Genomic DNA, 14,235 nt, shown 5'->3' on the forward strand with positions numbered 1-14,235 from the left:
CACGGCCTGTGTCTCCGGCCTTTGCTGCATCCACTGGGACCATGCAGAGCACCGTGAAGCTCGCGGTGCTAGCTTTACTGCTAGCGGCCGCAGCTCACCATGGTCTGCTGCCGCTGCCGACGGCGCGATGCTACTGGCTCAACCCGGAGATCTACGACGCCGGCGGGCTGAGCCGCCGCACGTTCCCGGAGGGCTTCGTCTTCGGGACGGCCGCATCGGCGTACCAGGTAGAGGGGATGGCCAAGCACGGGGGCCGGGGCCCCAGCATCTGGGACGCCTTCATAGAGGTACCTGGTAAGCAGAGCAGTTTCAACAACACAACCATGGTTTTTTTTTTTCTTCTGATTCTTGGGATAACGAAGTGGTGACAGTGATGATGCTTGAATTTGTGTTCTTGTTGTTGGGGGAATGAAAAATAAGGGACCATCCCTAACAATGCCACCGCTGATGTGACGGTCGACGAGTATCATCGGTACAAGGTGTGTTATCTGAATGCTGTGTTTTATTTTATTTTATTTGGTGCTCCTTGTTGTTTTGTGTTGCCTGATGGATGCTCTTCGAGGCACAGGAAGATGTGAACATAATGAAGAACATGGGCTTTGATGCGTACCGCTTTTCGATTTCTTGGTCGAGGATTTTCCCAAGTAGGCGTGCTCCATTTTGTGATTTTTCTTGGGTCCGAGGAGTTTCTGATGTAGAGTTCTGTATATATAAAATATAATATATTCAGATGGAACTGGCAAGGTGAACCAGGAAGGAGTGGATTACTATAACAGGCTCATAGATTACATGCTTCAGCAAGGTGAGTTTCTCCAATATGGCAGTTAGTATATATTCTTTCAGGAAACGTTCAGATTCCTGATTAAGCTTTGTTGCCCCCCATTAAAAAAAAAACCAGGCATCACCCCGTATACAAATCTCTACCATTATGACCTCCCATTGACACTACATGAACAGTACTTGGGCTGGCTTAGCCCAAAGATTGTGTAAGAATTGCGAACTACACATCGAGAAATCAAGTTTCAAATTGATTTAACCATGTGTCAGTCAGTCTGAGCCAACTGCACATTGTGCCCATGATTGAAGGGAGGCGTTTGCAGACTACGCCGAGTTCTGCTTCCAGACGTTCGGGGACAGGGTGAAGAACTGGTTTACCTTCAACGAGCCAAGGTGCGTCGCCGCTCTGGGCTACGACAATGGCTTGCACGCACCGGGAAGGTGTTCCAAGTGCGCTGCCGGAGGCAACTCCACAACGGAGCCATACCTTGCTGCACACCATCTCATCCTTTCTCATGCAGCTGCGGTGAGGCGATACCGCGACAAGTATCAGGTAAAATGCAGACCTGCTAACCATTTCAAGCCCCAGAACTCTAAAGTGTGAATTGCACGGTGCAAATTTAGTTCAGTTAAAATGTTAGTGCTCAGGCATCTGAAATATGACCTGTATCTCTTTTTCCATTAAACGAACAGCTTTACCAAAAAGGTAGAATTGGAATTCTCTTGGATTTCGTGTGGTACGAACCTTTCAGCAACAGCAATGCAGACCAGGCTGCAGCACAGCGAGCCAGGGACTTCCACCTAGGCTGGTAAAGCCCTTAAAACACACACTTGATTAAGGACCAAATGTCATTGCAGACCTTATTAGAGGTTCATTGTATCAATGAGTCAGTGACATTATTATAGCGTACTAGGCACAAACTGTTGATATCTTATCTTGGAGGGAAACAAACTAACACAGCTCGTTGCCAAGAACAAACTGATACTACAATCTTCTTACAGGTTCCTTGATCCCATTATAAATGGACGGTATCCGTACTCGATGCAAGAGATTGTCAAAGACAGGTTGCCATTGTTCAGCGATGAAGAATCCAGGATGGTGAAAGGTTCTATAGACTATGTTGGCATCAACCACTACACTTCTTTCTACATGAAGGACCCTGGGACATGGAACCTGACGCCAGTCAGCTACCAGGATGATTGGCATGTTGGTTTTGTCTGTAAGTTTCTGACTCGACATACCAAATTCTTGAATTCTGCAGTTTATTGTGCTGCTGTCAACTGTGACTAGATGCTCATTCAGTCATATGCTTCTCACATGTTTCTGCAGACGAACGAAACGGCGTTCCTATTGGCGCTCATGTAAGTATGCTGCTATATGTCTTCAAACATCGAAAGCAGGGAGAACTGAAAGTTGGTTTGCCTCTGATTATGTAACTGTAAATTTCTTTGAGCTGTGCAGGCAAACTCCTACTGGCTGTACATTGTGCCGTGGGGAATCAACAGGGCTGTCAACTATGTCAAGGAAACTTATGAAAATCCTACAATGATCCTTGCTGAAAATGGTACTCATGAATCAAAATTCAAATTTCCAAGGAAAATGGTCTATGGATTGGTTATAATAAGTGTTATGCTCTTGCAGGAATGGACCAACCTGGTGATGTCAGTATTACTCAGGGTGTGCATGACACAGTAAGAATCTGTTATTACCGAGACTACATAACTGAGCTCAAGAAGGCAATAGATGGCGGTGCCAGAGTCATTGGGTACTTTGCTTGGTCGCTGCTTGACAACTTCGAGTGGAGGCTTGGGTACACTTCGCGGTTTGGCTTGGTCTATGTGGACTACAAGACGCTGAAGAGGTACCCCAAGGACTCAGCTTTCTGGTTCAAGCATATGCTCTCCAAGAAGAGGAGCTAGAATTTCAAACAAGAGGACCAATGGCTTCAGATGTCACACAAAAGTTCACTCTGCATATCCTCTTAGTATGTCAGATTAAGCTTAAGAAACCATGCAGATGATTGAGTCTCAAGACTCGACATCTCTAGCTTTGTTAATTGTTGCAAGGGAATAAATTGGCATCTTTGAAAACCTTGATCCTCCATAATAGAACAAATAGAAGCACAATGACTAGATCACAGACAAATGACACACAAGTTCAACAACATATATGCCATAAGAAAAAGAAAAGGGGCGAATTAAAATTTCATTGCATTCAAGAAGCTGAAAAATGATCTCATTTTATTCGATAATCCAAACCATATATATATATTTGATTATACGATATACGTCTCAGCATAAATCAACAACAAAAGCATGCTATCTTCATTGCTATACTTTCTATACTAAACTTATACTTGAGATTCTATCTTGCCATTTTCTGTCCAAGAGCTTATCTTCATCGTGCTAACATGACGACTTAACTTCTATCCTACACTTCTCCGTGGGAAGGCAAAACCAGGCCATTAAGACAACAGCAGGTAGAAATTACTAGATACACTTCAGAAGATAACTTGGCCTCTCCAGTAGCCTTACAGTAAACATCTCCGTTGCTATAAACAAAACTTAGTTAACTTCATCGGATCAGTCTGCGACCTGAATTTTTTTTTCAGAAAGTTAGTATACACGATATATCATGCGAGTCAATAACTATAATGCACATCAGAAAAACTAAGACATGGTTAAAATGACTCCTTGTGCTTGCGGGCTGCGGCAAGTTCCTAAATCCTAATTTGCAGTTCTAGGAATTCTACATTTCAATTCACTGATTTTGAAGTTCATAGCTGTGCACAACACATTGCGGATTTAAAAGTGCAATTCCAGCTACCATCCTAATTCAAGTAGTCTGCACGAGTTTAACATACCATATAAACATACGGATCCAGGGCACCACCAGTGCCTGCACACCGCAAGCCGCCCTCCTGCTTCAGCAGCCTGCAAATTTTGCACGAGCGGAAGCACACAGATACACAGGTTTAGGCAGCAATCAGGCAACCATTGCAAAACCGCTTCAAATGGGAGTCGGAGGCAGAGTCAAGCTCACCAGCGTATCGCCTTGCTCGTGCCGGAGTTGTCGCCGACGGCGGCGCGGATGTCATTCTCGGTAGCTGGCCCAGCTTGCGGCCGTGAAAACCACTGCATGATCACGTCCGCCCTCCTCGGCCCCTTCCCAGTCCCACCAGCAGCACAACCCACCCGCGGAGCCCGGCGGCATCTCCCCGACGTGGCTGTGGAGCCCGCGGACGCGGCGGCCGTGACGGTGCTCCCCTCGCTGGCCACGGCGCTGCTCCTCTCGCTCTGGTCATCCTCGTCGTCGCCGCTGTCGATCTCGATCCACACGCCCTTCCGCTTCTTCTCTGCGTCGGTATGGAACAGCGCGCTTGTGGCCTCGGCGAGCACCTGGAGCCAAGGAGCAGAGCCATCAGTGCGTAATCACAGAAGAGAACTTCTCGCAACCGCGTGCTGATCATTAGTCGAGGAACCGGATTGCACACCTTAGGGTCGACGCGGCGGAGGGAGGCGACGACGGAGAGCACACGGAGGGGGTCGACAGGCGGCCGCGCTGCGCCGAGTCGGAGACGCACGACCTCGCCGACGCGCCGGAGTAGGAGGACGAGGAGCCCGAGCAGCAGGAGAACTCGTCGCTGCAATGCGGAGAAGCGCGCCGCAACGGAGGCTCGGTTAAATTGCGGTGATGAAGTGCAATTCGGTGGGGCGATGAGCGGATGACGCGAGGCAGGCGAGGAAAGTACCTGAGAGCGGGAGGAGGCGAAGGCGGTGCCGGCGGGGGCGTGGAGTCGGCGAGGAAGAGGAGGGCGCGGGCCCCGGAGACGTCGGCGAAGGTGGGATACTCCGCTCCCATGCTGCCGGCCGCGCTCTCCGGCAGAGGAGGAGCAGTCGCCGACTGGCCCGGTGGTGGCGGAGGCAGCGGTTGTCGGGGCCCGGGGGCTGGGGATTTTGTGGGGGATTTCGAAAAGTTTCGGGGGCGTGGCCGTGAGGCTGATAGGGGAGCAGCGCCATTTTGAAATTTCGAGCGTCTTGGAACGCCGGATTTGTTTCGCCCAAGCCCCTGTTCGGTTCCCGAGGAATGACCTCCAGGAACAATTTCAGGCCTTGTTTAGATGCCATCCAAATTCCAAGTTTTTTCACTCTCTCTCCATCACATCAATTTTTAGCCGCTTGTATAGAGTATTAAATGTAGGTAAAAAAAATAACTAATTACACAATTTAGTTGGAAATCACGAGATGAATCTTTTGAGCCTAGTTGGTCTACGATTGGACAATATTTGCCAAATAAGACGAAAGTGGTACTATTCATCGGTTTGAAATTTTTTCGCAATCTAAACGAGGCCTCAGTCCGGATTGGCAGTTTCATTTATATTAGCTTTTCAGGGTCGGAACTGATGTCGTAGCGCAGTAACCGAACGGAGCCTAAAGCTTCGTTCGGTTTGCAGGGGTTCTTCAATAATTTATACTAGTATGAACTGTTTTTGGCCTGGAACGACCTGGAACCTCCTAACCGAACGGGGCCTAAATTGTTTGATGGGCCGAATCAAGATTCGAATCCGGCCCATGGTATTGAAAATTGCCCAGGAAAGAGGCCCTCAGTTCGGTCCAAGTCCAACTCGTTAGAACCTACTCCCCCAAGACCACGCGCAGTCCACGCCGTCGGCCCTTCCGGTCCCCTCGCCGGCCGAAGTGCCGAACAATCTCACCGGCGGCGGCTACCAGCGCGGCGCCGCGACTTTCGCGCTTTACCCGGCGGCATCGAGTCAACCCCTTTCCCTCCCCCAACACCCAAATGCCACCGCACGCCTTGCCCACTACCTCCACACCCGCATCGAGGCGCTCTGCCCCGCTTCCTACCGCGCGCCCCGCCGCCTCCCGTACCCGTCCGTGCTCTGATCCAAGGTGCCCCCGCTCCCCGCGCTCCCCACCTCGCCGCACCCGGACTTCCACGGCTCTCGCTGGATTGTCTTCACCGCGTCGCCGCACGCCCCGAGGCACCGGCCGCTGCGCGCGGTCCCGGGGTGGCAGCTCCTCGCCGTCGCCGACGAGGCGACCCCCGCGGACTGGTCCCACCCAGGCGCCGTGCTGCTCACGCTCGCCGACCAGGCCCGCCTCGGATTCCGCTCCGTCGCTTTCCTTCCAGCTCGGGGCCCGGCGCGTAAGGCCGCGGCGTACCTCTTCGCCGTGCAGCGCGGGGCGCGGGTCATCTATGACGCCGACGCTCGCAACACCGTCCTGGGTGGGAACCTCACCGCTCACTTCGATGTCGATCTGGACCAGCGCCAGGGAGGCGCCGTGCTGCTGCAGTACAGCCATGCCGATCCTAACCGGACGGTCGTGAACCCGTTTGTGCACTTTGGGCAGCCGTCGGTCTGGCCGCGGGGGCTGCCGCTGGAGAAGGCAGGGGAGCTGGATGCTGAGGAGTTCTACACTGAGATATTCAGTGGTGGCCAATTCATGCAGCAAGGGATGTGTAATGGACTTCCAGATGTTGACTCAGTGTTCTACTTTACCCGGAAGTCATTGGAGATGGAGGCATTTGATTTCCGGTTTGACGCGGATGCACCCAAGGTTGCGCTGCCACAGGGCACAATGACGCCAGTCAACTCTGTTAACACATTGTTCCACTCGCCGGCGTTCTGGGGGCTTGCATTGCCAGTGTCAGTGAGTCCAATGGCATCGGATGTCATACGCGGATACTGGGCTCAGAGGATACTATGGGAGATTGGAGGGTACCTAGTTGTCTACCCACCAACTGTGCACCGCATAGATAATGTGCGTGCTCACCCATTTGATAACGAGAAGGATCTCCATGTCAATGTAGGGAAGCTGATAAAATTCCTAATGGAGTGGCGATCCAGTAAGCGGACACTATTTGAGCGGATTCTTGATCTAAGCTATGCGATGACAGAGGAGGGATTCTGGGGTGAAAAGGATTTGCATTTCATGACTGCTTGGCTGCAAGATCTTGTTGCTATCGGGTACCGGCAGCCACGGTTGATGTCATTGGAGATTGACCGGCCTAGGGCAACCATTGGACATGGGGACAAGGACTTCGCACCAAAGAAGCTGCCTTCAGTGCATCTTGGGGTTGAAGAGATTGGGGAAGTAAGCACTGAGATTGGCAATCTAATTAAATGGAGGAAGCATTTTGGTGATATCGTGCTCATAGTGCATTGGACCGAACTTGTGGACCGAACTGCACTAGAGTGGAGGCTGCTTTACGGTCGGATATTTCGAGCAGTTGTTATTCTTTCAGAGCAAAGCAATTCTGATCTTGCTGTGGAATTCAGCAACTTGGCAAGCCTACAAGTGAGTAAAATCATTTCTTACCCTGTTGATAAAATTCTCGCAACACTAAATAAACCCCTAAATTTTACTGGTTGCTACTCTGTAAGTGTGTCGTTTCCTTCGTATCAAAACTATGCTACTCTTTAAGTGTGTACTAGTAATTTTGTGTTGCAGGTACTTTTTTTCTCGAACACGCAGGAGAGCTGCGTATCTTTGTATTATAGGGAAAGAGAGTGGTCCATACAAGAACCCCACTTACTAGTAATTTTGTGTTGCAGGTCCTTGCCGAAGGTGTTTGCTCGGTTTGGAGGTGCTCAAGGATTTCTGTTCCTTCAAGATCATATGGTCTTCAATTACTGGAACCTCTTGAATGCTGATAAAGCTAAGCTCTGGATAACCAACCAGGTGCATATCCACGTCATGATTTCTATTCTAGAACATATATGTGTGTGAAATACAGAATTTCTGAAGTTTTTTATGAGATAAAATTAACCTCTCCCCAGGTGAAGGAATCTTGGTCGGATGTGCCTCTACATGGTAACAACATTGAGTGACTTGTGAACCAAGGGGATATGATTAAAAAGGCAGTCAGCAATTTTCCATCTCATTACGAAGATAATTACAGGAGAAATGTTGGTGAAAAATAATCCTAATTCGTTGCAAGCAGTGAGATATTTTACATACCTCAGCGGTACATTGGTGTCTTTTCAAATCTTGTTAAAGCTATTGGAAGCTTAGACATTCATCACAGTTTTGCAGTCCCCATGTTATTCCTTGCAATGGATTCACCGAGCAACTTTGAATCCAAAGCTTTGACAAAGCTTGTCTATACGGCAGATCTGCCATCAAATACCACACTCTCAACTAATTTATACTGCTGAAGCACATGCAGTGTACCCTGTGAAGGTTCAGAATGAGATGGACTTTGTAAAACTAATCAGGGTTATGTCTTCAGGAGATCCATTTCTCATGGAATTGGTCTGATTTAGGAATTCACTAATTTTTTATGTGTCAGGTTAGAGAGAGAAAACAAAACAATGTTGAAGATAATATTGGGTTCCTCTTTGTCCTCCCTTCTTCCATCTGAGGATGAGGATAATCTAGTGTTACTAGATCTCAGTTTACATGTACAATCAGATAATACAAGCTTACTTTGCTGAGCTACAAAAAATAAGTAGAATTTCCAAAGTTCCTAGTGTATTTTGTTGAATTGAATCAGCTTAAGACTGATGCTACTGTTACGACACTCCTTCCTAGTACTGCTGTCATCAAGCGCAAGAGGAAGGGCAGGGCGGCAACGAAAGCCCAACGTCCGTTTCCAAGGACCAGGAGATGTAGGCAACCAAGCACACGTTGCAGAACTGACACGTGTGTCGCGCAAGTAGTCCTCTCTGGTCTTCCAAATTTGCCCATGGATGGAAATCCTCTCGAGTCTCGGCGCAAGGAGGGCCGAAAATAAACATAGAAGAGGAGGCTGCAGCCTGGATTGCAGGTAGGGTTTGGAGAAGAGGTGGCATAGTTGATTAATCGATCCGGCAGCCCCGCTGAGGCTGAGCAGGTTGGATCGATCGGGTGTCATCAATTGATCCAGCCGCCCCGCCAAGCAGCTTGGAAGGATCTACGGTGTCCTCTCCACGGGTCCGAGAGCCCGCCAGCGCCAGGTACACAACAGACTCGTGGTTCCAGATTCAGTTTCGGAATCCGACTTCTCTTCGATTGCAACTTGTGATGTTGCTCTCTGCAACTGTATATATATTTTTTTTTCTAAAAAGGCTCGTTTTGCATCCGTAGATAGATCCAGATACACGAAGGGAGGGGAGGCGTCCACCCGCCGCCGCAAACCCTTTGATTTTAGGTGCCCTAGCAGCAACGAAAACAGGAATTTCAGATCTACCGCACGACTATCTGGAGGAAAGAGATGCCTAAGCGCCGAGTGGAGGGTTACTGGCCAGAACCAGCGCCGCAATGGAGACTTGGCCTGCAAAAGGTCACGCCCAGAGAGACGGTGGAAGCACCTCTATCTAGTTTTGGATGACTGGGAGAAGGGATACAGCATCCACAAGATTGACCTTGCTAGTTTTGACTCCGACGACAACCAGGACTCCTCCAGGGTTGCTGTTGCAGGGCACCTCCTCGAGCCTCCTCTACTACGGTTAGAGTCACCAAGGGACGTGGACATGTTGTTCGCCACCATGGGAAACAAGATCTTCATTGTTACTGATGCACGTTATGGACAGACCCCTGCCCTCATCTATGACACCGAGACAGCGGCACTGGCACTTGGCCCTGCCATTCCTGCTCATCTGCAATGTGGCTTCAGTACTGTTGTTGCTGCCCATGGAATGTTCTACGCATTTTCACCTCCAGCTTGTAAAGAACAACACTCCTCTGATGATGACGAACAACACTCCTTTGATGTGATGTCATGCGCACTGACTGGCTCACGCGGTCCAGCTGAGGCGGGCTGGTTCTGGAGGAGTCTCCCGGCATTGCCGCCGCTGTTCAGCGTCCACGAGACCATCACATCATATGCTGTGCACTCAGATGGACACACCATCTACATGACCACAGCCTACAGAGATCGTCCAGGTCTCCAGAAGAGCACCTATTCCTTCAACACTAAGTATTCTGTGTGGAGGTGGCATTCCTGGGCTCTACCTTTCAGAGATGAAGGTTACTTTGACAGCGAGCTAGATGCATGGGTTGGTCTTCGCTGGGATGGGTATATTTGTTGCTGCCAACTTCCCTCTGACACCGGCAGCGAAACTCCAATAGAGCTCGGCACAGTGGAATTGGATTGGCAACTGGTGGAGGACAAATTGTTTCGCAGGGAAACTGAGAAGCACTTGGTGGCCACTCTCACCTACATGGGTAGAAGCAAATTTTGCCTCATCCGCAGTGCCATGTGCGAGGAAGCCAAAGCTAAGTACCTCTTGGGTGATGATGATAGCTGTGTGCTCCATCTGACTATGTTTGGCCTCAAATACAATAATAAGGGAGAGCTGCGTTTCACGAATCACAAGACCTCAGTCTCGTACCGAGTAGCTAGGCATACAAATTTCTTTTCTCCTATAGCATTCTGGTTGTAGAAGTTTTTTTTTTAAGTTCTCAGAATTCACAATTCAGTTATCACCCACGAGAAGTTTTCTATGTTACTGCGGTTCTCAGCCCGCTGATATATATAAGTGTATCCAGGACCTCAGTCAGGTTTTGAAATTCAATGCGTTACCTGATATGTTAGTTATCATTCTGGAAATGAAGGGATATGCCTATAATCCTGTCTCAAAAATTAAGAGTCATGCTGTTGTGCTCTTTACAAAATTATCATGCATGTTTCCATAGAAGTAAAAAATTGATTTCATGATTATAACTAAAATTACTTCTATCCACATAAAAGATTTAATATAGTTAGAATGCACTTCGATAACAAAGGGAAAGGGGATATTTAAACACCAGAGGATTCCGGTGAGCCAAATTGAATCTTTCGCTCGCTATCAGGCTACTGCGTTGGGCAAAAAAAAAAAAAAAAAAACCGAATCGAATGAACCGTAGCTGTTCGGTTCTCAGTTTTCAGGAACTAAAATTTGATCGTTAGTTTGGTTCCTGGGCTTCGGTTAACCGAAAGAACCAAAGAAACCGAATAAACATAGGAAGACCCAAGTAAGGAACACACAACCCAGCCCAATATCAATTGGAGCTATATATTGCTCCTCGTTCAGAACCCTAGAGAAGCCCCCACTCTCTACCCGACCCGCCCCCCTCCCCAGCCGCAAGGAGAGGCACTCCAGCCGACGCCCCTAGCTCTTCTACTCCTCCGACTGTCGCCCCTGTTCCTTCCGACCTTCCCAATGGCGCCTAGCTGTAGCAACACGATGCCCTGCCCCCGCTCTTCCCCACCCCGGTGGCCGGTGCTGTGGCCTGTGGCGCCTAGAGCCCTCGAGCCAACCCTACCCGCCGATGCACACCTCTGCTTCTCAGCGGACCGGCGGCATTCATGAGATTTGCAGTTGTTTAGTCTCAGGTTGATTATTATATGTTGAGTAATATGCATTGTGGGCCCTTGAACTTGTCTTGGGGTGCCACTTAGATCCACAAACTCTCTAATCGTACTACTAGCACCATAATGTTGTTTAAGTATGCCACTTAGGTCCATAACTTATCGAACAAGGTTTTGGCCGACATGGCGTGGACAGCGTGGCACAAGCGCAAGCTGCATGCATGAGCAGCCGCATAGGAACATGCACGAGCCGCCGCTGCGTACAGGCACGCGTCCTGGCGCACGGGGCTCCCCAACGGGTTCGCGGACCACGTGGCGGGGCGGGGCAAGCTCGTGGACTAGGCGTCGCAGCAGGACGTGCTCCGCCACGCCGCTGTGGGGTGCTACCTCGCCCACTGCAGCTGGAACTCCACGCTGGAGGCCATCCAGCACGGGGTGCGCCTGCTCTGCTACCCGGTCCTCCCGGGACCAGTTGATCAACTTGCGCCTACATCACGGGGCCACGGCGCCGGTCGACGACGACGACAGCGCCGGCACGTCGCTGGAGCGCTCGCCACACGGCGCTGTTGCACTTGAACCCGGAGCCGAAGCCGATCTGCCACACGTGGTGGCCGCGCTGCACCCGGCCCTTGGCCTCGGCGTACGCCAGCTCGTACCACAGCGAGCTGCTGCTGGTGTTGCCGAACCGGTGGAGGGCGCACTTGCTGGGCTCCATGTTCGTGTCCTGCAGGCTCAGGCTGCGCTGCACCTCCTCCAGCACCGCGCGGCCGCCGACGTGCACGCAGAAGTGCTCGAACATAGTTGCAGCGCCACGATGGCCACCGCAGTTGAAGCACTCATCGGTGGCGCCCTTGTGTGTGCGCACCGTGTGGAGCAGCCGGTACTTGGCACTGCCCGGTGTCCGAGCGCTTGTTGGACAGCTACGCCAGCCGTGCCGCCCATGCGGAAGATGCAGTTGGAGAGGAGCATGGAGCGGTCGTTGCCGAAGTACCAGTTGAGGGTGATGTTCTCGGTGCTGAGCACGACGGCGTACGAGCTTGGGTTCGCCTAGGAGCATGTCCTTGGCGAGGTCGATGGCGATGAGGCCGGCGCTGCACCCCATGCCACCGAGGTTGAACGACTTGACGCCCTCGCGCATCCTGTAGTGGTTGATGATCATGGATGCCAGCGACAGGCGTCAGGTTGAAGAGGCTACAGTTGACGATGAGGATGCGCACGTCACAGCGCATCCAGGCACCCGAACATGACCGCCTCGGCCTCCATCCGCTCCTCCGCCATGTTGAGCCTGGGCGGCCGCTCCTGGACGCCCAGGGGTAGGTACGTCTCGTTGTTAGCATATTGTATATATAGTAGTGTCGGGTACCTTAGAACGGGGTACCCCAAGCAAACATCAAATGGGTCGCTCAAGTCCCATCTAAAAAATAAAGCTAGAAGGTAAGCCATGGGCCCCTCACCCACCACGACCGAGCCCACTGGGTCCTCCTCCTCCTTGCCTCGAGCCTCGAGCAGGAGGTCTCGGCATCCTGACACAAACTCCGCCTCGCGCGAGGCTCTCTAGGGAAGGCTTCGACAGGGAACGCCGTCTCCACCTCGCCCGAGGCTCTCCACGGAAGGCCTCGGCAGGGGATGCATTCTCCGTATCGCGCGAGGCGTCTCGCGCAAGGCCTCGGCAAGGAGCCCGATCTCCGTCTCAGCGCGAGGCCTCATTCTCCGTATCGCTCGAGGCTCGGTCGTCCGCAGCCCGTCACCCCCCGCCTCGACCGACCCTTCAGACAGCGCGTCATGTCTCATTAATGCTTCAACCACTCCCGTAATCTCAGCCGGACGATGGCTCAACGCCATAGAATGGCCGACGGGACCCGAGGTCGCATCAACGCCATACCGGCCGGGACAGGGCACGGCAGGGGATTACCGGCCACTGTGTCCTAACGCTGTGTCCACGATCAATGCCATACCGGCCGGGACAGGGCACGGCGGGGATTATCGGCCACTGTGTCCTAACGCTGTGTCCACGATCAGCGCCATACCGGCTAGGACAGGGTACGGCGGGGATTACCGGCCACTGTGTCCTAACGCTGTACCCACGATCAGCCGCCCACTCGAGGCCTTGGCACTGTACACCAAGGTCTCGGCTATCTTGGGGTTCGTGCCTGCCAAGACCCCTCCACCATAGTACAGCCTCGGCACTGACCAAGTCTCGGCCTCGCGCATAGTCCGTCCACAGTGGCTTGCACGTTCACCGTCGCACCCACTCCGAGGCAGTCCCGGGGCTCCCACGACGCACAGGATCTAATGGGACGACCACACCGCCCCAGTGCTCCAAAGGACGGACCACTCCGATGACCACTCCGCCACAGGAACAGGCTATAGGGCCCTGGACACGCCGCCTCTGTTCACACGACACCGTATAGTTAGCTCATGTACCGTCCTTGTCCTCCCTTCAGGCTATAAAAGGAGAGGACTTGGGCCGTTTTAGGGGGGGACGAAGGAGAAAGCCTTGTAACACACACACACGCATACATCCCTGCCGCCTGAGAGCAACACCTCAAGCGGCCCACACAACACCTTGCCGAGACCTGGGACTAGCTCCCTCTCTCCCGTAGCTTGTAACCCCCTACTACGAGCACTTCGGTGCAAGGAATACAAGATCGACCTCTCAGACTGGATGTAGGGCCTCGATTGCCAGAACCAGTATAAACCTTGTGTCTCTTTGCATCACCATCCGAAATTGGGAGCACGCAGAACAAATTCACTGGTTGGTTGAGGACCCCCCGATCTGAAACACCGACAAGTAGGTCCCTTAATTGTGGATGTAATCACGCGCCTGTGCAGTAGGCTTGCATGCCACCCCGGCTGCCCTATATGTACTCTTGTACACGTATGGAATACAATCAATCATTCCCACACTTTCATGGTATCAATCACAGTTCCAATCCGCTACCCTTCCGCAACCCAAACCAGCACCGCCGCTGATCCGATCGCCACCCCCATCGCTGACAACATGTCGCCGGGTGTGTCGCCGGTCTCATCGTCCGCGCTGCCGATCCGATCGCCCACCCCGTAGCTTCCCTCGTCACCGGGTGTGGCCGCCGATCCAATCCTGCCTCCGCTCCTGATCTTCTATTGTATGTGCTGTACGTCTCCCGCCCACCGCCGTCGTC

General features: G+C 51.8%; 3 protein-coding genes and 2 pseudogenes across 3 annotated transcripts; 3 read left to right on the plus strand and 2 right to left on the minus strand.

Moving 5' to 3' along the window:
- On the plus strand, positions 1–2,868 carry LOC136550507 (beta-glucosidase 26). The gene is made up of 11 exons (XM_066542106.1): positions 1–294; positions 421–479; positions 569–644; positions 731–802; positions 899–986; positions 1,087–1,330; positions 1,471–1,586; positions 1,780–1,997; positions 2,108–2,139; positions 2,240–2,342; positions 2,420–2,868. The coding sequence occupies exons 1-11, from the start codon at positions 42–44 to the stop codon at positions 2,695–2,697; spliced, it is 1,539 nt and encodes a 512-aa protein (XP_066398203.1). The 5' UTR covers positions 1–41; the 3' UTR covers positions 2,698–2,868.
- A 253-nt stretch (positions 2,869–3,121) lies between these two features.
- LOC136550510 (uncharacterized) lies at positions 3,122–4,764 on the minus strand (annotated as a pseudogene).
- The window catches only part of LOC136549198 (probable glycosyltransferase STELLO1), a 32,817-nt pseudogene continuing 23,219 nt past the window's right edge, over positions 4,638–14,235 (plus strand).
- LOC136550508 (uncharacterized) lies at positions 9,121–10,351 on the plus strand. The gene has a single exon (XM_066542107.1). It carries the CDS (start codon positions 9,255–9,257, stop codon positions 10,164–10,166), a length of 912 nt encoding a protein of 303 aa, XP_066398204.1. The 5' UTR covers positions 9,121–9,254; the 3' UTR covers positions 10,167–10,351.
- Positions 11,562–12,233, minus strand: LOC136549199 (3-ketoacyl-CoA synthase 1-like). The gene has a single exon (XM_066540464.1). The coding sequence runs from the start codon at positions 12,231–12,233 to the stop codon at positions 11,562–11,564; it is 672 nt and encodes a 223-aa protein (XP_066396561.1).

Source organism: Miscanthus floridulus, chromosome 4 (genome assembly GCF_019320115.1).
Source record: "Miscanthus floridulus cultivar M001 chromosome 4, ASM1932011v1, whole genome shotgun sequence".
Classification (NCBI taxonomy): Eukaryota; Viridiplantae; Streptophyta; class Magnoliopsida; order Poales; family Poaceae; genus Miscanthus; species Miscanthus floridulus.